Genomic DNA, 20,506 nt, shown 5'->3' with positions numbered 1-20,506 from the left:
GTAAAATATAAATGAGACTGTAATGAAATTAAAATATATTGATCACCAGTATACAGGTTATATATGATCTCCATAAAGAGCAGAGTCACTGTGTATGTACATTACTGATCCTGAGTTATATCTTGTACTATACTCCAGAGCTGCACTCTCTATTCTCTATCTGTTGGTAATGTCACCGTTTTTCATTCTTCCTCACTTATTTTCCAGTCTGGGATCTACGATGATGATTTCTATGATGGTGCTTGGTGCGCTGGGGAGGAGAACAAAAACCAGTGGCTAGAGGTGGATGCCAGGCGGCTCACACGCTTCACGGGAGTCATCACTCAAGGGAAGAACTCAATATGGACGTGAGTATGGATTATGCTTCCTCACTCCTAGAAGCTGTAAATCTGTCCTAGTTTGTTACAATGAACCAGTGCGAGCTCCAGTGGATTGATACATTGGAACAACCCCAGTGCAGGTCTTCATCCTCTGAATGTATTTGCTTTAATGTGTTTCTTTCCTGTAGTGTTTTCTTTGACCTTATATGTATCGTCTCTGCAGGGATGACTGGGTGACATCTTACAAAGTGCAGGTCAGCAATGATACCCACACGTGGACGACCTGCAAAAATGGCACAGAAGTTGTGGTAAGCTCCGTCTTGTATAGTATTTTATACTGTTCCTGGCACAATGAGGCACCTGGGTGACCCATCGGGGACTGTGGCTCCACCTTCCCTTCCATTCTGAAGAATTGTCATCCTGTTCAGGTGTTCTCGACAGGACCAATAAGCAGACCAGTTACCGTAGTGGTGGAGCCTCCACTCATTACATCTGTTCTTGTTCCTTAAAGGGGTATTGTATCTTCATAAGACTAACTTCACAGCAAAGGTATACCGGCACTAGTCTCAGGATAGGGAATGCTTCTGCTACGTGGGTGGTGCGTCTCTCCTGTCTCCGTGTCTGAGTTTCAGTGGTGCAATGCGTTGTGGATAGAGGTTCAATGCATGTAAAGAACTACACAACTTTTTGGGGGTGATAGTCTTATGTAGATGCATGTAAATAGAAGATAAAGAAACTTCACGCAGCACTCACCGGATACTCTTACTTCTTCTTTATTATTTTCGTTGCATTAAAATGCGCAGACAGGTACAGCAGATGAGCGGAAATCTCGTGTGCGGGGGGATGTGGGTGGCGACGGACGCCACCCACATCCCCCCGCACAAGAGATTTCCGCTCACCTGCTGTAACATTTTAATGCAACGAAAAGAATAAAGAAGAAGTAAGAGTATCCGGTGAGTGCTGCGTGAAGTTTCTTTACCTTCTATTTACATGCATCTACATAAGACTATCACCCCAAAAAGTTGTGTAGTCCTCTCATTGTCAGTGTGATGTTCTCTCAGCAGTGTCTCCCTCTCTCCCGAAAGGAAGTTGTGTAGTCCTTTCACTTCAGTGTGATGTTGTCGCTGTAGAACCTAGGCTCCTCCCTGTCTTCTGACAAGAAGTTGTGTAGTCCTCTCAATGTCAGTGTGGTGTTGTCTTAACAGCTCCCCCTGGCTCCTTATCCTCTCCTGAAATGATGAATAATCCTCTGCTGTTTTAGGAGGCATGGCTGGGTATTGTCTCTGAGCTCTAGCCCCGCCCTCTTGGTGATGTTGTCACCTCTGAACAGCCCCTCCAGCTACATCACCATCTCCCTGGAAGAATGAGATGGGATTACAGTGTACTTCCTTGTGCTGAACAATGCCACAGGCAGAGGAGCAGACAGGGTATGAATGCAGGTGAGACAACCTCACTGATTGTCTGCTGGGAAATGAGAGGTTCTGCAGCAGCTCTGAACATGGAACATGCTGTGGGAGGGGAGTAGGCTGGGTTAGAGGACAATGATCAAGTACAACCAGGAAATACAGGACAATGAGGCCAAAATTAAAATTAATTTTTAGGGCTTGTTCACACTGTGGACATCGGCGGTAGGACAGTGCAGATGTATACCACCTAATAGCAATGCAGTCCGGCCGAATCCAAGTAAAAACAGTTCTGCAGTGTGGTCATAAACTAATAATCTAAAATAAATAATGCTACAATAAAAATAACTCAATACAGTAAGGCAAATACAGTCACCCCCCGACCTACGATGGCCCCGACATACGATCATTTCAACATACGATGCTTTTCTATGTCGGGGACATCGCATAAACGGCTATCCGGCTGCGCAGACTGCTTCAGCTGTCACCGGATAGACGTTCACGGTGCCCGTGTGCTCCGGTGAAGGTCCCCTACCTGTCCTCGGGGCTCCTTTTCGGGATCCTCTGCATCGTCGGTGCTCTCCATCGTCGTCATCACGTAGCTGCGCGCGCCATCCGGTCATCCAATAGGAGCGGCGTGCGTAGCAACGTGATGGCGGCGACGGAGAGAGAAGATGCTGGGGAAGCAGAGGCCTTACCGGTGCGTCGGGAACACCCAGGGGACGCGGCGACAGTGATGGAAGGCGACATCAAGGGCAGCGGTGACGAGCGGTGACGGTCCGGAGCGGCGGGGACAGGTGAGTACAACTTCCTATACCAGTGGTCTTCAACCTGCCGACCTCCAGATGTTGCAAAACTACAACTCCCAGCATGCCCGGACAGCCGTTGGCTGTCCGGGCATGCTGGGTGTTGTAGTTTTGCAACATCTTGAGGTCTGCAGGTTGTAGACCACTGTCCTATACTTTACATTGCACGGATCCCTCAACATACGATGGTTTCAACAAACAATGGTCCATTTGGAACGGATTACCATCGTATGTTAAGGGACCACTGTACTATGACATATGGTCGTGTATCACTGACATAGACATCTGGGATTTATACTATCTCATATTGTTATGTTCTTCGTTATGGATGATATGAGTTTGGTTTCCTGGTGGAGTGAACCTCAGTTGTTTTTCTGGTATTTTGCATTTATAACTTGAATTGGGTTTATATTACTTCTATACATCTATGTCCAGTAATGTTACCATAGTCTGACCATATGTAGGTCACATTACTATCATAGTACCTCCAGAGCCCTGTATGCACTCAGCTCTGCTTCCAATCCAGTGTTGGCGGAGCGCTGACTATTCAGGACATGTTTGTGATGGGAGGATTGGCCGTGCGGTGACTTGGGCCGGTTCCCTGGCATCAGATCTCCTGCTCTCCTCAGCTCCGGGTTATTTAGATTTCTGTTTGACTCCACAGTTTTCTCTGTGTGGCTTGTTATATCCAGAGCAGACATAAACTCCTAGAAGTGCTCCCCCATTCTGGGGGAGATGGTCCCCAGGTTGGGTGCAACAATGAAGATGGTGCCCATGTGCCATGTCTAACCACTGGGTGGGCACATTCTGGTATATAAAATGGAATTTGGTATTTTCTTACATTAACGACATTCACAGTGTGGTTTCAATAACGTTATATTTTATTAGTGCCATCCCACCTGATCGAGACTCCGCGATTGCCCTGTGGAGGACTTGATCAGCACCCCCAGAACTCACCGACTCCAGCAATATTACCTTTTAGATCCCAGTATCAAATTTGATCCCAGGATCTTAAGGGTTAATGCCGGGCAATGTCATGATCCGCACTGCCCAACATCAGAGGTAAGTCCTGGCTGCTTATAGCAGCCGTTTCTCACAGTCTCTAAAATGAGCAGAGCTCCTACCCTTGCTTAAAAGACAATTAACGTTAAGATATTCCCACCCATGTTTTACCTATAGTCATAGTGAGGGGAAGAGTTAAATAAGCCCTGCTTTTAAAACGTCTGCCCACATAGAAACATAGAATGTGTCGGCAGATAAGAACCATTTGGCCGATCTAGTCTGCCCAATAATCTGAATCCTATCAATAGTCCCTGACCCTATCTTATATGAAGGATAACCTTATGCCTATCCCTATCTTATATGAAGGATATCCTTATCTCTATCTTATATGAAGGATAGCCTTATACCTATCCCTTTCTTATATGAAGGATAGCCTTATCCCTATCTTATATGAAGGATATCCTTATCTCTATCTTATATGAAGGATAGCCTTATACCTATCCCTATCTTATATGAAGAATAGCCTTCCTTATACCTATCCCTATCTTATATGAAGGATAGCCTTATCTCTATCTTATATGAAGGATAGCCTTATACCTATCCCTATCTTATATGAAGGATAGCCTTATACCTATCCCTATCTTATATGAAGGATAGCCTTATACCTATCCCTTTCTTATATGAAGGATAGCCTTCCTTATGCCTATCCCTATCTTATATGAAGGATAGCCTTATGCCTATCCCTATCTTATATGAAGGATAGCCTTATGCCTATCCCTATCTTATATGAAGGATCGCCTTATACCTATCCCTATCTTATATGAAGGATAGCCTTCCTTATGCCTATCCCTATCTTATATGAAGAATAGCCTTATACCTATCCCTATCTTATATGAAGGATAGCCTTATGCCTATCCCTATCTTATATGAAGGATAGCCTTATGCCTATCCCTATCTTATATGAAGGATATCCTTATATCTATGCCATGCATGCTTAACCTCCTTCACTGTATTTGCAGCGACCACTTCTGCAGGAAGGCTAATCCATGCATCCACTACTCTCTCAGTAAAGTAATACTTCCTGATATTACGTTTGAACCTTTGCCCTTCTAATTTAAAACTATGTCCTCTTGTGATAGTTTTTTTTCTTTTAAATCTCCTCCTTTACTGTGTTGATTCCCTTTATGTATATAAAAGTCTCTATCATCTCCCTCTGTCTCTTCTTTCTTCTATACATGTTAAGGTCCTTTAACCTTTCCTGGTAAGTTTTATCCTGCAATCCATGTACTAGTTTAGTATCTTCTCTGAACTCTCTCTAGAGTATCTATATCCTTCTGGAGATACGGCCTCCAGTACTGCGCACAATACTAAGTGAGGTCTCACCAGTGTTCTGTACAGCGGCATGAGCACTTCTCTCTTTCTACTGCTTATACCTCTCCCTATACATCCAAGCATTCTGCTAGCATTTCCTGCTGCTCTATTACATTGTCTTCCTACCCCTGTATGAGAGGAGCCAGAGTATGCCAAGAAAACATTTCCTGCACCATTATGTCTTCCCCACCAGCCTAAACTGTTCACACCTGACTGGAAGGGTTAATCGATTCATGCAGCTTATGCCAATTTTTGTCCCTCTCACGAGCATGGTGTCCTATAGATCTGGCTCCATCTGACCAGGCCTTGTTTTTCTACAGAGATCTGGATCCATCTGACCAGGCCATGTTTCTCCATAGAGATCTGGATCCATCTGACCAGGCCATATTTCTTCACAGAGATCTAGATCCATCTGACAGGCCATTATCTGGATCCATCTGACCAGGCCATGTTTCTCCACAGAGATCTGGATCCATCTGACCAGGTCATATTTCTCCACAGAGATCTAGATCCATCTGACTAGACCATGTTTCTCCACAGAGATCTGGATCCATCTGACCAGGCCATGTTTCTCCACAGAGATCTAGATCCATCTGACAGGCCATGATCTGGATACATCTGACCAGGCCATGTTTCTTCACAGAGATCTCGATCCATCTGACCAGGCCATGTTTCTCCACAGAGATCTCGATCCATCTGACCAGGTCATATTTCTCCACAGAGATCTGGATCCATCTGACCAGACCATGTTTCTCCACAGAGATCTGGATCCATCTGACCAGGCCATATTTCTTTACAGAGATGTAGATCCATCTGATCAGGCCATGTTTCTCCACAGAGATCTGGATCCATCTGACAGGCCATGATCTGGATCCATCTGACCAGGCCATGTTTCTTCACAGAGATCTCGATCCATCTGACCAGGCCATGTTTCTCCACAGAGATCTGGATCCATCTGACCAGACCATGTTTCTCCACGGAGATCTGGATCCATCTGACCAGGCCATATTTCTTTACAGAGATGTAGATCCATCTGATCAGGCCATGTTTCTCCACAGAGATATAGTTTTTGTTCTTGCCCCCTGGAGTTTCGTCTTTCTGTTTCCTTAGAAACAATGGCTCTGGAGCTGGCCATCTGCTATTATAGCCATTGCATGCCAAAGAACGTTCGAACACATAAGTCGGACACCAGCGTTGTATTTAGCAGCAGTTTCCTGACTGTGCTCTGCCTATTCATCAGAACGAATCCTGATATTCTCCTCTGACCCCTTTCAAGCTGTTTCCATCCTCAGGATCCCCTTTTGATAATTATTTCTCCTTGATCACACCTTCTCTCATTGGATTCTAAAGTGAATTCACACTGATAGACCTATACACAGAAAAGAGATCACTGGGTTTTATGCTGCGCTCCAGTATCACAGGTCTAATCTCGAAACGGTAACACGATCTTTTATTAATGGGACATTCAGTGTATTTTGACTGATCACATGGATATAGAGTTTTTGTGTGGTATCCGGCATCCTCTTCCTGTGAAATTAAGGAGTCCCTGAAGGCACATAATATCTTACAGATGTCAAACTTCTAATGTAATTCGTTTACAAGACTTACACAAATAGTAAATCTGCCTAGAGTCAACGTATAAATACAGAAGTTGTGGATGATGGGGATGATGGTTTGGCAGGCGATATACATGTATATACATGTTACATAATTAATAGAACACAGGAGACCCGTTGAGGACCAGTGGGCTCGGGGCTGCAGGTTGCGGTCATGCGATTCATAGGCTTCCCATGATATTCTGTTGCATTTTATTGTGTGTTCCTTAGACTTTCATGCATCTTAATGTATTCCTATAGACTGTAACTATGGCAGCTTTCAAACTACGTGGGTGAAATAAATCAATGTAAACCGAGGTTGCCAGAATTTTCCAGTTTCAACTGAAGCTGTCTCACAGTTCACGTCTAGTCCCAGCCACAGATGATTTAAGATTGTCTGTGCACAGTGCTGTAAACGTGAGGGGGCCCCATAACGAAGATCCAATTGGCTCCCCCATTATGGTTTCAAGTCTTGGCCTCCTACACAAGAAGGTCTGCTGTTTCCGTGCCCCTTTCATGATCCTCAGCCAACTCTTTACCCCTTACTAACTAACCACGAAGGAGAGGGGAGTCCTGACAGATTCTGAATACTCAGGGATGGAACAAACCAGGGCTGGGGGCCCCTCACTCCAAGAACCCCATAGCAGCTGTCTTTACCACCTATATGCCAACTGAACAACAAACTGGACATGGGCATTCATCTTTTAAATACTCCATGCTCGTGTGAGGTTCTATCCCTGTATCTATAAGGTTAGGTGATGTACAGTATATCCCGTACTGTTATATAACCAGGGTCACCTGTATTCTTGAAGTCAATGGCTCTTTCAGTGCTTTCCTGGCTGGTGATGAGGTTATTCTGGAGCACAACTTGGGGGCAGGAGCTTTCATTGGCAGCCCTTTGCCCGTGACTGCCATCCCTTCTTCTTTCTGCAGGGTTTGCACATCTGGGATACGTTCCAGTCTCCCGTAATATAAACTCAACGTATTAAATGTAGACTTGTGACATCCAGGAACACAAGGGATGATAATGAGGATGGTCTCATGAGAGTCTGAACTGCCGTGTAAACCAAAACCTGGCATGAGAGGACAGCCGCATCATAAACTATGTCTGAGGTTATACTATAGGCAATACATAGGACATGGGATAGCCTTATACATAGTAAGTTCTTGTGTACAGTGGAAACTGGAGTCCCTGGGTCGAGATCCAATAACTTCATCAGCTGCCATATTTTTATAAACACTAAATGCACAATTAAGTCATTCCATAGTGTGATGAGATCATGGTGTCTTATAGTATGCAGGTCTATGGATCCCGGAATGAGGGCCCTGATCTAGTGATGTCATCGGCTGCCATGTTTCATCATCTATATACATGATCTATACAAATAGGTCATCCCAGCTCATGACATCTCATAGGGTGCAGGAGGTCCATGGATCCCAACATGATATATATCACCATCTCTATACATGCTCTACACAATAAAATCATCCCAGCTCATGGCATCTCATAGGGCACAGGAGGGCTATGGACCCCGTACAAGGGCTGAATATTTTTGATCAATAAGGATGGATTAGACCCCCCGAGTGGCAGGTGTCAGCTCCCCTGTCTGTTTCAAATAAGGCTGTCCACCACTGAACCTCATTGGCCCTATTGTTGGGAAAGGACTCCATTTTCATGCTGAAGAATCCTTGGTGAACCAGTCTGACCTTATAACAGTAATGCAATCGGAGGAATGATCCAGCGCTTGTCAGACAGGTAGATAAAATCACAGGCTTTATTGATTCCTTTTAAAATAACAGCTTACAATCATGAACAAATGAAGCATAGCTCTTCTTCCCTCTACCCATCCTCTCCTAATCCCTTGCAGTAGAGGGGTACAGTATCATCTTTTTCTCCTGTATGTTGGGTGAATGGTGGACACAGTCCATGGGAAGGAGAAAACCATGGACTCTATAGCAGATGTTTGGTTGCCTCTTAGTATGGACCCAACTTTAGGAATTGTGATCTGTTGTGATTCTGAGTCTGTCCTCAGACTAACAGCGATACAGGGGCCCTCAAGGGTATAACACGTATGCAATGAAACATGTATGTAATGGAACATATATGTATTAATTCCCCATAGCTACAATGGCAGGATATCAGTACAGCATGTAACACACAGTGAGTCAGCTGCTGGGTCAGCTCCAGGGCCCCAGTCACCTGGCGGCCGTGATTCTTTCCAGGACTCCATTATATTGAGCTGTAAAACATTTATAGAACTGAACGCTCAAGAAATGAGAGATGAATCTGGTGATTAAGAATCTCCTTAAAGAAGCAGTAAGCTCTAAATAACATTATTTTACTGTGATATAAGGCTTTTTTCTATGTTGCCTTCAGTCAGGAATAGATTTGCCACAGATTTGCATTGTACCCTTATAGAAACCCAGTTTTCTCCGTCCCATGGCAGAAATTGTGGACTTGGAGATGTCACTGGCTTTATTATTTCATGACATATCCACAAATCCCTGATATGAGATTAAGAAATGTTTATTAGCTGAACGTTTGCTAAGTGCAGAGATTCCGGAATAGGTGCCAGGAGTAGTAATACAAAGTGACACCTTCTCTTCCCCTTTAAGGGAAGATGGAGGCCTTTTATGTGGTCTTCGGCCCTTCATAGGATGATCCACGCTCACGTTTAGCTCCTGGTTTTGAAGGCACATAATCCCTCTCCTCGCTATGTTTGCTCTGGTCTCAGCGGCTCCTCGGTGTGGGTACTTTTTTTTGGAATATTTCCCGTTCCTGGAATGAAAACTTGTGAAGCGGCCAAAAGCATTAGATCTCCTGCTGATATTGGCCAGAAAGGAGACTGGGAACATTAACCCCTGAGTGCCCGGCCAGTAATAGTCACCCAATTGTGAAAAGAGCATAGGTACCATATTGACAGACTATGCGGCTGCTATGGGGTCTCTGGAGAGAGGGTGGGCCATGTCCTGGTTAGTCCCATTTTTTCCCTTTTTCCATTGGTAAGAAACTGTGCAGAACTCCTCTCTCTACGAAATTGCATTCTCAACAAATTAATGGAGGAGGGTATATACCAATGGGTCATGGAAAGCAGCGGTAAATAAACACCAGACCCTTTTAGGGGCAGATTCAAACACTATAACAGAAGGCACCATAACATTTCAATATTTGCTATTCTTCAATGTATGCCACTGGATTGTGATATCTGTTCATGGAAGGACCCTATAGAGTTATATCCCAGCTTCTCTAGGGTTCTAAGTGGCAACCCTCTCACATAATGTAAATATGCATCCTTTCGCATATATGATAAACCTAGATAATTCAGGATGACAGACATAGTGGCAGCCATCTTGGTTATCATTCAGGGACAGCGTTTGTGCGGTTCTACACATTGCGGCTATAACATGGTCAGTGGCTAAATGATGGCTCCTGAGTAATGAAAACCTTGTTCTATTGGTTACATCTTGCCTCTATCTCTTAAGTTTGCGTTGTTCTTATGTTACTACACTTGCAGGGTTTTCCAGGAAACACTTGTGATGGATGATTCTGGTGTAGTAGGGATGTAGTTGGGTGCGTAGCTCGAAAAAGTGGCCTACAGGGCATGTGGAGCCAGGGAGCACCAAGAAGCCTTTCTACCTTGCCTAACGTATTTAGGTACAGAGCTAGAGTAATGAACATAATATTTCCTAGTTATAACTCCTGAAGATGTCCCATCACTCACTTTCGGGACCTGTGTACTACAGCAAGAATTAATTCAGGAATAGGCAGCCAAAAGTGAACATTAGTGCATATGCTGCTACTGTCATCTTCCTTGTCAATACTAATATTATTGTGTATCTCAAGAAATGTTGGTGGTAATGTTTCTGCCGGGTACCGTATTGGTAATGAGTGATGTTTACAACTTACACTGGCATCCGAACCAGTCACATGATGAGACACTTTACTCCAGACAATGGAAGTCATATCAACCCATTAAATGGGTACTCCGGGGAACTAAACCCATAGCCCATCCTTTCCCTCTCACCAACCTATTTATTTGTCTAAATATATTTCATTAGCTATATACAGAAGTTTCCCTCTTTCAGCTGTCACTTCCATGCAGGGAATGAAAGAAAGACATCATATTCAGATTCTGCTTGTCTTGCAACGACAAACATTACGTGATTTCTGGCTTTACAGTCACAGCTCCCCTCCCTGTGTGAGGAGCTTGCCGTGAGAGAAGCCCAATGAAGATTATAAGTCACACCTTAGCACATAACGCTGCTCTTTTCCTGCTGTAGATCTTATCACTGATTTTATCACCGACTGCTGCCATTCAGAGCATAGCATGATTTATTGCTGGGGGGGAAGGATAGTTTGAAAGAAAATACATGTAGTGTGTGCTGCTGACAACAACACAGCATGCACACAGATAGTCAAAGCAATTGGCTGGCAGCCATTACACAAAGATGCACTGATGTCTGGGAGTTGTAGTCTGGGCTGCAAGCAACGAAAAAGAATATTAAGGATACAACAGGGGCCAAAGGAGTTGCCAATAGGTATTTGTTCCTCTATAACTGGCGGTTCGCATACCCCCTGTCACGATCACACTCTATCGGTCAGGGCAAGACATTAGAGAGAGTGTAATGGTGCAAGGGTTAAAGACCTCTGGGTATCCACTACTAGTCCCAGCAAGTCACCAAATTAACCCTTAGATAAACGTGTTTCCACCAGAGCTGCCTTCAGAAAGGTGAGCTCATATATTTAGTGATCAAAGAATAGAGCTGATTAATTAAACATTTAATCTGATAAAAGGTATCACAGTGCTGACTATATAAAAATACAGAAACAAATGACATACAGGTATAAAAATATATAAAAGAGTTTTGCAAGGCAAGTTCAGAAAACAAAAGATGAAGTTCTTACAGCATGATGATATAGCAGTCCATGAGAGTGAGTTCCAGCTGTTCTTAGGATGGTCTTGTCAGCTTGTTGCACAGCATTGAACAACCTGAGTCTAGCATTGTTAAATATTATATATCTGCCTTTTTGGAGGGAGACTCCATTCCCCCCTCCCCTCTGATCCCACCAGGGGGGCATCTCTGTTCCTGGCCCTCTTATCTGGTTGATTATATGATGGGACCAGAGTGCATGACTTCCTGCTGCTTCAAAAGAGCCTTTGACTTCAAAGGAGATGTAAACAAACAGCCAGACCCCCCAATAAAATGCAATACACAAACCCACAGTCTGAATACATAACACACAGTTATAATTTATAATACACATATAGGATTTTAATAATCAGGCCTTGGGCCTGACACCCCCTCATTAGATCATGCTGTACCATCACACTGTGTACGGCCCAGCAGACTTGATTAACATTTTTTTATCTTCTGTATTTTTTTATCTTTTGGATTGTACTGGTATCAATTATCTTGATAGAATGAGCTTTATGGGAAGTAGTGCTGATAGAGTGTGTAGTCATCATACCCCCTGACCTATATGGGGAATGCTTTGTTGAAAAATATGCTGAAAGGAAAAAAAAAAACACAAAAACTGTACTTTAGCCAGACTCCAGGCAGTGATTATCATGATGACAGATGACTATGAGGTCTAAGTACATTACAATGACATAGTGCTAAATCCAGGGACTCCTTTACCTCTTACAGCCCACCTGTCAATTTACTTGTACCTTTCCTCAAGTTTTCCTAATGCATTGCTCTTACTTCCCACCTAATAATGTGAGACCACCTCATCTCTTCCCTCACATCCTAGCTCCACAGGCCAGTGTCGTCTTGCCTACCTTCTGTTCTCTTGGGTTGAGATCCGTTAAATTAACTCCTATCCCTGTGCTAGAGCCACATGGGGCACTTACTGTTCCCTAGTTGTACCCCCTTTCTTAAATGCTCACATGTAAAGTCTCAAGACCTGTCACTTACAATCCTACAAAAGTTTCAGTCTTCAGTACACTGCGTATTCCTTCTATCTGCCATTTTAAAAACAAGTAATATCCGTCCTACATTCCAGGAACAAGTGAGTCAAGTTCATTTTACCCTTGTAGGAGATACAGTAGAGGAAGGCCAATTCTTCTTTCCCTCCTGTGCTAATATAGGGTTGTATGTAGAAAAGCCCTGTACATCTCCAAACCACCAATGGTGAAGACAGATGGACACAAATTGATCTAGAGTCTCTTCTACACAAGCCCATTTAATTGCTTCAGTTTGGCATTAATACAAATGATATGATCTTGTAAAAAAACATCTCGTTAGTGTCTCGTTATTGTCTTATAGTCTTCTTGTTATCTCATCTTCTTGTTATAATTTTCTGTTCTTGTTATTGTCTTATCTTCCTATTATTGTGTTGCCTTCTTGTTATGATCGAGTATTCCTCCTGTTTTCATCTTGTCTTCATTTTATTGTCTAGCCTTCTTCTTGTATTGCTCCTGTTTTAATCTTGTCTTCTTATTGTCTAACCTTCTTGTTTATATCCTATCTTCTTCATGGTATCATCTTGCCTTCTTGTAATTGTCTTACCTTCTTGATATCTTATATTTTAACATCTTGCCATCATCCTTTCGTCTTGTTTATGCCTTGTCTTCATCTTCCTAGATTTTTAAAGCCAATAAGGACCCTGACACCCCAGTGCTGAACAAACTGCCCACCCCAATGGTTGGACGATACATCAGGATTAACCCACAGACTTGGTTCGAAAATGGTACCATCTGCTTGAGAGCAGAGATTCTGGGATGCCCTCTTCCAGGTGTGTGTTCACTTCAGGTATCTTCTGACAACTACAAGAACTTCTTTCTTCTCCTTCACATACCCAACAAAAAAATAAGACCTCTATAACTACTGGAGAGAACTGCTCTACTGGGAAGGATTTAGCTTCTATGGACTCCATTGTTTTCTTGAGGGTCACAGTGACTATTGCAGTCACTATTGCTGCCCATTAAGTCACCTCAGGGTCTCAGCAGGGCATTAAAGTGGATTTAAAAGTGCAAGTAGACTAAAAAAGTATTTTTTATTCTTCGAACATACCATTGGATTGTAGCCTGGTGAGGAATGAATTTGTAGGTTGACCCTGTGGAATGCTACTTGCTTATAAACACCGTCGAATTTCCATTTAAGGAACCAAATTCAAATTTTGTAAGGGTGACATGAATAAAAAATTGTATTATGTTCTTCAAAATTATGGGAAAAAATGTTTCCATGGACTAAAATCTTTGTGAAAAAAAAAACAAAATAAAAACTTTCCCTGGAAAGTAAGTAGACCCAGAAACTAAAACCTTAGTTGTCAGTAACACGAGGAGGTGGCAGCTGGTCGAGGATTCTGGTTAATGTGAGAATGTGGCTTTTTTTCCCCCCACAGATCCAAACACTGTTTTCATGTGGGAACAGGCACCACAGCCGACCGACAAGCTAGAGTTTAAACACCACAACTACAAGGAGATGCGTAAGGTGACTATCATTGATACAAAAATTTCTGATGTTATAGGAAGGGTTTTAAAAAAAAAAAAAAAGCACCACACCTCAGGGTTAAAAAAAACTCCTTGTCCAAGGAACTACCAGAGCACAATCTACTTGTCCCTCATGAAAATCTACTCGTCCTGGTACAACAAATAATTTCAACATAAAAAGTCTTTATTAGTTTATTTATTTATTCAGTTTTTGCACTTTTGTTTTTTTTTTCCTCCTCACCCTATAATAGCCATAACTCTTATTTTTCCATCTACAGCCCCATTTAAGGGCTTGTTTTTTGCGGGACTAATTGTAATTTGTAATGACACCTTTCATTTTTCCATAAATTAGGCTCCTAAACAAAACAAAAAATATTTGTGAGGTGAAATTGAAAAAAAAATGCAAGTTTGCAAATGTGGGGTTTTTCTTTTTTATGCCATTTGCCTTGTGGTCAAACTTCCATGTTATTTTGATACTGATTACAGCAATACTGAATTTGTAGTGTTTTTGTCAGGTTTTACCAATTACATTTTTTATTTTTTTTTACTTTTTAAAAAATCTCCTGACCCCATAACATTTTTATTTTTCCGTTAACTGGGCTCTATGAGGGCTCATTTTTGGGCAGTAATCTGCTGTTTGCGATCCACCTCACTAGACCACCAGGGATGGTGAAAAGGTCTAAAAGGATAATAGACGCATGCTATTAGCGGCTGCTATGGAGCGGGCTCGAGTCAGAAGCCCGCTCCATACACCCTGAGTGCTGCTGTATTAATCATATGGGGTTGTAGGTCCAGCCTTGCTTGCCCGAAGCAGGGAAAAAGGCCTGAAAAATTCACCTGCCCGGCACCCGGAACTACATGTCCTGGGCATCAGGCGATAGGATTTCCACATCCCTGCACTCGTCCACTGGTTGTGTGTGGTACTTTAGCGAACAGGTGTGGTGCTGTTTTTTGGAAGAAAGGGACCATGTATTTTTTTCTTTTTTATTCTGTGCAACCCACTTTAATCTGGCCGTAGGAATCAGATGTGGTCTGCAGGTTGATAACCTCCGATCTTACTCAACCTCACCAGAAACTTCAGACTGTAATGGCATTTTAGTCAAAAAAGTTAGCCCAACGACTATAAAAAGTGTTGGACTGTCAGCTAATCAAGTCTGGAATTGTCCGTTATCTAATGGTCCATGGGGGATTTGATATGGATTTAATTTTCTTTTCATCTGGTTTGATATGGATTTAATTTGCTTTTCAGCTGATGAAGAGGGTCAATGAGGACTGTCCAAATATCACGCGTGTCTACAGCATCGGCAAGAGCTACCTTGGGCTCAAGATGTATGTGATGGAGATATCAGACAACCCAGGACAGCACGAGCTGGGTAGGACAAGGTCACATGATAAATTACTATTGTCGTCCTAACTTATTTCAGTAAAGGGAATGCATGCAGGAGTCTCTGCCAGTCATAGTCAGTGACCAATAACAATTTACAGTGCCCCATGATGCATGTGCAATTCACACTGACCACACAACAGTGACATTCCACAGTGCCCCATAACAATGACCTCTTGAATATAGATCCCAAACTGCCGGCCATAGGGCTCCATGTTGTGGTAGCTTTTTAAATTGGGATATCCATTTATCAGTCATATCTGATTGAGGGACAACAAAATGTTGCAAACACAGACAGAGTTGACTATTGTTGCAGATCTCCTGGTTAGGTCGGGGGACATTGACCAATGTATGACAGCTGTAACTGTAACATATAACTAATAGTAACAAGGTTTTATATATTAAAGGGGAGCCCGAGTTTCGCTATGTGGCCGGGATGCACGGCAATGAGGTGGTGGGTCGAGAGCTGATGTTGAACCTTATGGAATATCTGTGTCAGGAGTACAAGAAGGAAAACCCAAGAGTCATGAGACTTATTACAGAGACTCGAATACATCTCCTGCCCTCTATGAACCCAGATGGATATGAAATGGCCTACAAACTGGTACTGTACCTTCTCTACTCTACCTCACCGCAGACCCCTCTCTGTAACACTGTGCATGGCACTGATAGAGCTGTCTTCTTCTTCATTAGGGCTCCGAGTTGTCAGGCTGGGGCATCGGCCGCTGGAATTACCAAGGACTCGATTTAAACCATAACTTTGCTGATCTGAACACCCCACTGTGGGAAGCAGAAGACAATGATCAGGTCCCGGAGCACTACCCCAATCATTACCTACCAATCCCTGAGTACTACACCATGGAAAATGCAACAGTAAGTAACCAGAGGCTAAAGTATCCTAAGGCTTAAAAAAAAGTCAAAGAGGAGTTAATTTAAAACTTTTACATTACGTGCATTTCAATGAATAGCTATCTTTGTAAGGAATGTTCCCACCTAGTTTGCCACTTCTTTAGAGCCATGACCCATTGAAAACTTAATAAGGAATGTGGACAGGGGTCAGCATGGCGATACCTGTAAGGCCATTAACAGTGATTAACACTGCAAATACATTACTAGACTTGTTCTGTGTTTTATACTCTAGAGCTGCATTCACATTTCTCCAGGCTTTAGAGCGGAAATGACCCAGCATTCCCAGGAGTGGGTCAGGGGCACAAGCGCTTAGCTAAGCTGTGTCTGCCCACAAGCTTGTTGGCTGTTTTTAATAATCAGTAGATATGCGAACACAGCTCTGAAGTAATAAGCTGTAATTTGGGATCAACCAACCCCTTAAAGGGGTATTTCCATCTGAACATTTAACATTTCCCCAGACATATATATATATTATAAAAATGTTTTAAGAACATCTGTTCCCTAGCTGCACCTACACAATTATTACTGTATTCTCTGGATTTCAGGTGGCTCCAGAGACCCGCGCCATCATTGACTGGATGCAGAAAATACCATTTGTCCTCAGTGCCAATATGCATGGTGGAGAGCTTGTGGTGTCCTATCCATTTGACATGGCTCGCTCCTACTGGATGGCCAAGGAACTGACCCCTACACCAGATGATGCCATGTTCCGCTGGCTAGCCACAGCCTATGCCACCAGTCACCGTGTCATGGCCGAGGACAACCGCAGGATCTGCCACTATGATAACTTCATCAGGGTCGGAAACATCATCAATGGAGCAAACTGGCACACGGTGGCAGGAAGTGAGTAATATGCCTCATCCCCAATTACATTTGTCTTATTCTCCTCTGTATAACCATATCTTCTCCTCCACTAAGGTATGAACGACTTCAGCTACCTTCACACCAACTGCTTCGAAATAACAGTGGAGCTGTCCTGCGATAAATTCCCTCATGAGGTGGAACTTCCTACTGAGTGGGAGAATAACAAGGAGGCTCTGCTTCTCTACATGGAGCAGGTTCGTAACTACACCCTGGAATAAATCTATACAAATAATTAGGAAAAGGGGCTAAAGGGTCCAGACAACTCATTGTGAGCACACTATAAGGGGGTGAAGGACACTCTGATTAAGACCTGCAAAGCCTCTGCAAAGATCAGCTCTCCAAGACCTGATGTCTTCATAAAGATTTTTGGATGTGTTATTCATTCATTCATTCTTTTAGGTGCATCGTGGGATAAAAGGTGTTGTGCGTGACAAGGATACCAACCAAGGAGTCCCTGAGGCTGTCATAGTGGTGGATGGTCTCAACCATGATATCCGTACAGGTAAGGGTGTATGCACTGTATCACTATAGCCTATATAATCAATGTAGATGCAGAAGACAAGAGATTGGATTCACCTGTCCTGCAGTCCCCTTCCACTGATAACTCCGGACAGCAGATCAGCATGTAGCATGTTAAGCTGTTCCGGTCTTATAATGCTGAAAATCCCTGGATTGTGGCCTGGCCCATAAATTCTCCTAGTACTTCATATCTGACTACCTTCCTTGGTATCCATTCCTCTTTCCTCAATTCTGAACTAATGGATGCTCTTGCCTGGTGTTTCTTCTTTGTGCCCCATATCTGCTAATGTCATCATCCCATAGCTTGTGGTGGCAGTCATGTATAAGTATCAGGAGTCCTGTGCTCTCTGTTCACGATGACCCAATATTGGCCCAGACATAAATCTTAAAGGACACTCATCACCTAACCTTAGCCTAGGTGTTTAGTGTCTGATCAATAGGGAGCTCAAGAAACATAAGAACTTGGGACCCATTTCAAAGGCTGGAACCTCCACTGTTCACCAAAATGGGAGTCCTGGGGTCCCCTGAATGAATCGAGCAGTGCTCAGACATCTGATTTGTCTCTCTTGGACAGAGAGGCATCCCAAACCTCAGGCTTGTAGTTGTCATCTGCCTGGTTTTTAGTGTCTTTCGTAGTCTACAAACCTCTAGTCATGTCGCTGTCAGTCAAAACTATACTCCCATTGACACACCGAGTGTTGCCTCAAGACATACAAGCAGCCTTTACGCTGTGCCCTAAATGCCATTTACCTCTATATTCGTTATGGTCTAGTTCATAACACTTTATATTCTCTTTTAGCTGTTGATGGAGATTACTGGCGTCTTCTAAACCCAGGAGAATATGAAGTCACAGCAAAAGCTGAGGGATATCACCCCTCAACTAAGTCCTGCCGAGTCTCCTATGAAGACCGCCCTACAATCTGTGATTTCTACATTTCCAAGACTCCAAAGCAACGCCTTAAGGAGCTGTTGGCCAATGGAAAGAAGCTTCCCAAAGAGCTACTGTTACGTCTCCGTGCATTGAGGAACCGCAAGCTGAAGTCTACAAGTCCCAAGTGAACAGCTGAAAAGCACAAACCAGCGACAAAAAACACAAAACAAAAGGAGAGGAAAGAGCTGAGTCCGACAACATAACAAATCCAAGTTTTCCCTCCAACTGATATAATCTTCACGTCTTATTTTTCCCACTGTAGAACTGGGAATGCTGGAAAACCGTTTCAAACATTTATCATAGAAAAGCTGCTATATGCTTAATGCAAGTCAGGAGGATCAAGTCCTGGAGGTCATATTAAATAGAGCTGAGATTGCAGCATAGGGTTGACTTTTCAAGGCTAAAATGTCCCAAACACTTCAATCTGGTAAAATGTCGTCTTCGAAGATGCATCAGTAGAAAGAGACCCTAAGAGTGTTCTCTCCACATCGTAAGTGGCGATGATGTCCACCAGATGATGTTGGGAAACGGTTTTAATTGGCCTAGTATTTTTTGAACCATCTTTAAGCCTATCTCCATTTGCTCCACAATGCCCAACCTCATGATCAGCCTACAGACCTTACTTTCCCTTTTTTTCTTGCTAATTTTTTTACTGAAGCGTCAAAATTATTTTTACAATGTTCTCCACCTTTCCTGGTAGAAAGGAACTACATACGTTTGTGCAGCCTGGAAAGGCAGTCCAGCCTTGAAGCTAGGCTTTAAAGGGGTACTCCGGCGCTTAGACATCTTATCCCCTATCCAAAAGGATAGGGGATAAGATGCCTGATCACGGGGGTCCCGCTGTTAAAATCAGTCCCCGAAGCGTATTCGCTCCGGGTCTGATTACTGTCGATCACGAGGCCGGAGCATTGTGATGTCAGGGTTCCGCCCCCTTGTGACGTCACACTCCGCCCCCTCAATGCAAGCCTATGGGAGGGGGCGTGACAGCTGTCACGCCCCCTCCCATAGGCTTGCATTGAGGGGGCTGAGCGTGTCGTCACACGAGGGCGGAGACGTGACGTCACAATGCTTCGGTCTCGTGATCGACAGTAATCAGACCCGGAGCAAATATGCTCCGGTGACTGATTTTAACAGGGTGCGGCGTGCAAGATCACAGGGGTCCCCAGCGGCGGGACCCCCCGCGATCAGGCATCTTATCCACAATCCTTTGGATAAGGGATAAGATGTCTAAATGCCGGAGTACCCTTTTAAGATGCTCTATGAATCTCTGGCAGACGTGTGAGTATCTAGAATGTGATGTTCTGACAGGCTGGAACTGCCTAGAACAAGTCATGTACAGGAATATTGTTTACTACGTATTCTTGGAGGAGATGCTGGCATTGATATATATTTCTGTATACTTGCTAGTCAAGTGATATCAGTAGGAGCCAATAATAAAATTTCTGCTTCAATCTGTGTCTGTTACTCAGTAATAAAATATGTACAGTGCCCGATAGGGAGCAATATACGACCGCAGTGCCACCGCACTGTATGGGGTTAATCTGCTGGTAAAGTTTTGTATGTAGTGAGCTCCCCCTATTGGTGGCTCAATGGCTGAGTGAGAGGACTGGAGCTCGACGTCAGGAAAAAGTGAGCAGTGACCGCAATATGCATTATTTTATCAAAGAAGAATGTAAGCTTGATGAACAAAAAACTGGGTATGTTCAGGGGGCAGATGATCCCCTTTAATAGTGTTAAGGTCCTGTTCTGTGACATCAGCAGAGCCTGTCCATAAGATCCCATCCTGTGAAATCAGCAGAGCCTGTCCATGAAATCCCATCCTGTGACATCAGCAGAGCCTGTCCATAAGATCCCATCCTGTGACATCAGTAGAGCCTGTCCATAAGATCCCATCCTGTGACATCAGTAGAGCCTGTCCATAAGATCCCATCCTGTGACATCAGCAGAGCCTGTCCATAAGATCCCA

General features: G+C 43.5%; 1 protein-coding gene across 3 annotated transcripts in view; it reads left to right on the top strand.

Annotated features, from left to right (window-relative positions):
* The window catches only part of LOC130297577 (probable carboxypeptidase X1), a 37,386-nt gene extending 18,075 nt beyond the window's left edge, over positions 1-19,311 (top strand). For all 3 annotated transcript variants that reach the window (XM_056550306.1, XM_056550227.1, XM_056550380.1), the window contains 11 exons: positions 208-347; positions 544-628; positions 13,086-13,236; positions 13,846-13,934; positions 15,183-15,306; positions 15,725-15,921; positions 16,011-16,190; positions 16,772-17,069; positions 17,145-17,284; positions 17,490-17,592; positions 18,409-19,311. In XM_056550306.1, coding sequence (XP_056406281.1) covers positions 208-347; positions 544-628; positions 13,086-13,236; positions 13,846-13,934; positions 15,183-15,306; positions 15,725-15,921; positions 16,011-16,190; positions 16,772-17,069; positions 17,145-17,284; positions 17,490-17,592; positions 18,409-18,668 — 1,767 coding nt within the window. In that variant the 3' untranslated portion in view covers positions 18,669-19,311. The remainder of the gene's footprint in view (positions 1-207; positions 348-543; positions 629-13,085; positions 13,237-13,845; positions 13,935-15,182; positions 15,307-15,724; positions 15,922-16,010; positions 16,191-16,771; positions 17,070-17,144; positions 17,285-17,489; positions 17,593-18,408) is intronic.
* Positions 19,312-20,506: the final 1,195 nt, after the last annotated feature.

This window comes from Hyla sarda, chromosome 1 (genome assembly GCF_029499605.1).
Source record: "Hyla sarda isolate aHylSar1 chromosome 1, aHylSar1.hap1, whole genome shotgun sequence".
NCBI classification, from domain to species: domain Eukaryota; kingdom Metazoa; phylum Chordata; class Amphibia; order Anura; family Hylidae; genus Hyla; species Hyla sarda.
The sequence above is the reverse complement of the archived record's forward strand: the minus strand, read 5'-3'. Positions and strand labels throughout refer to the sequence as shown.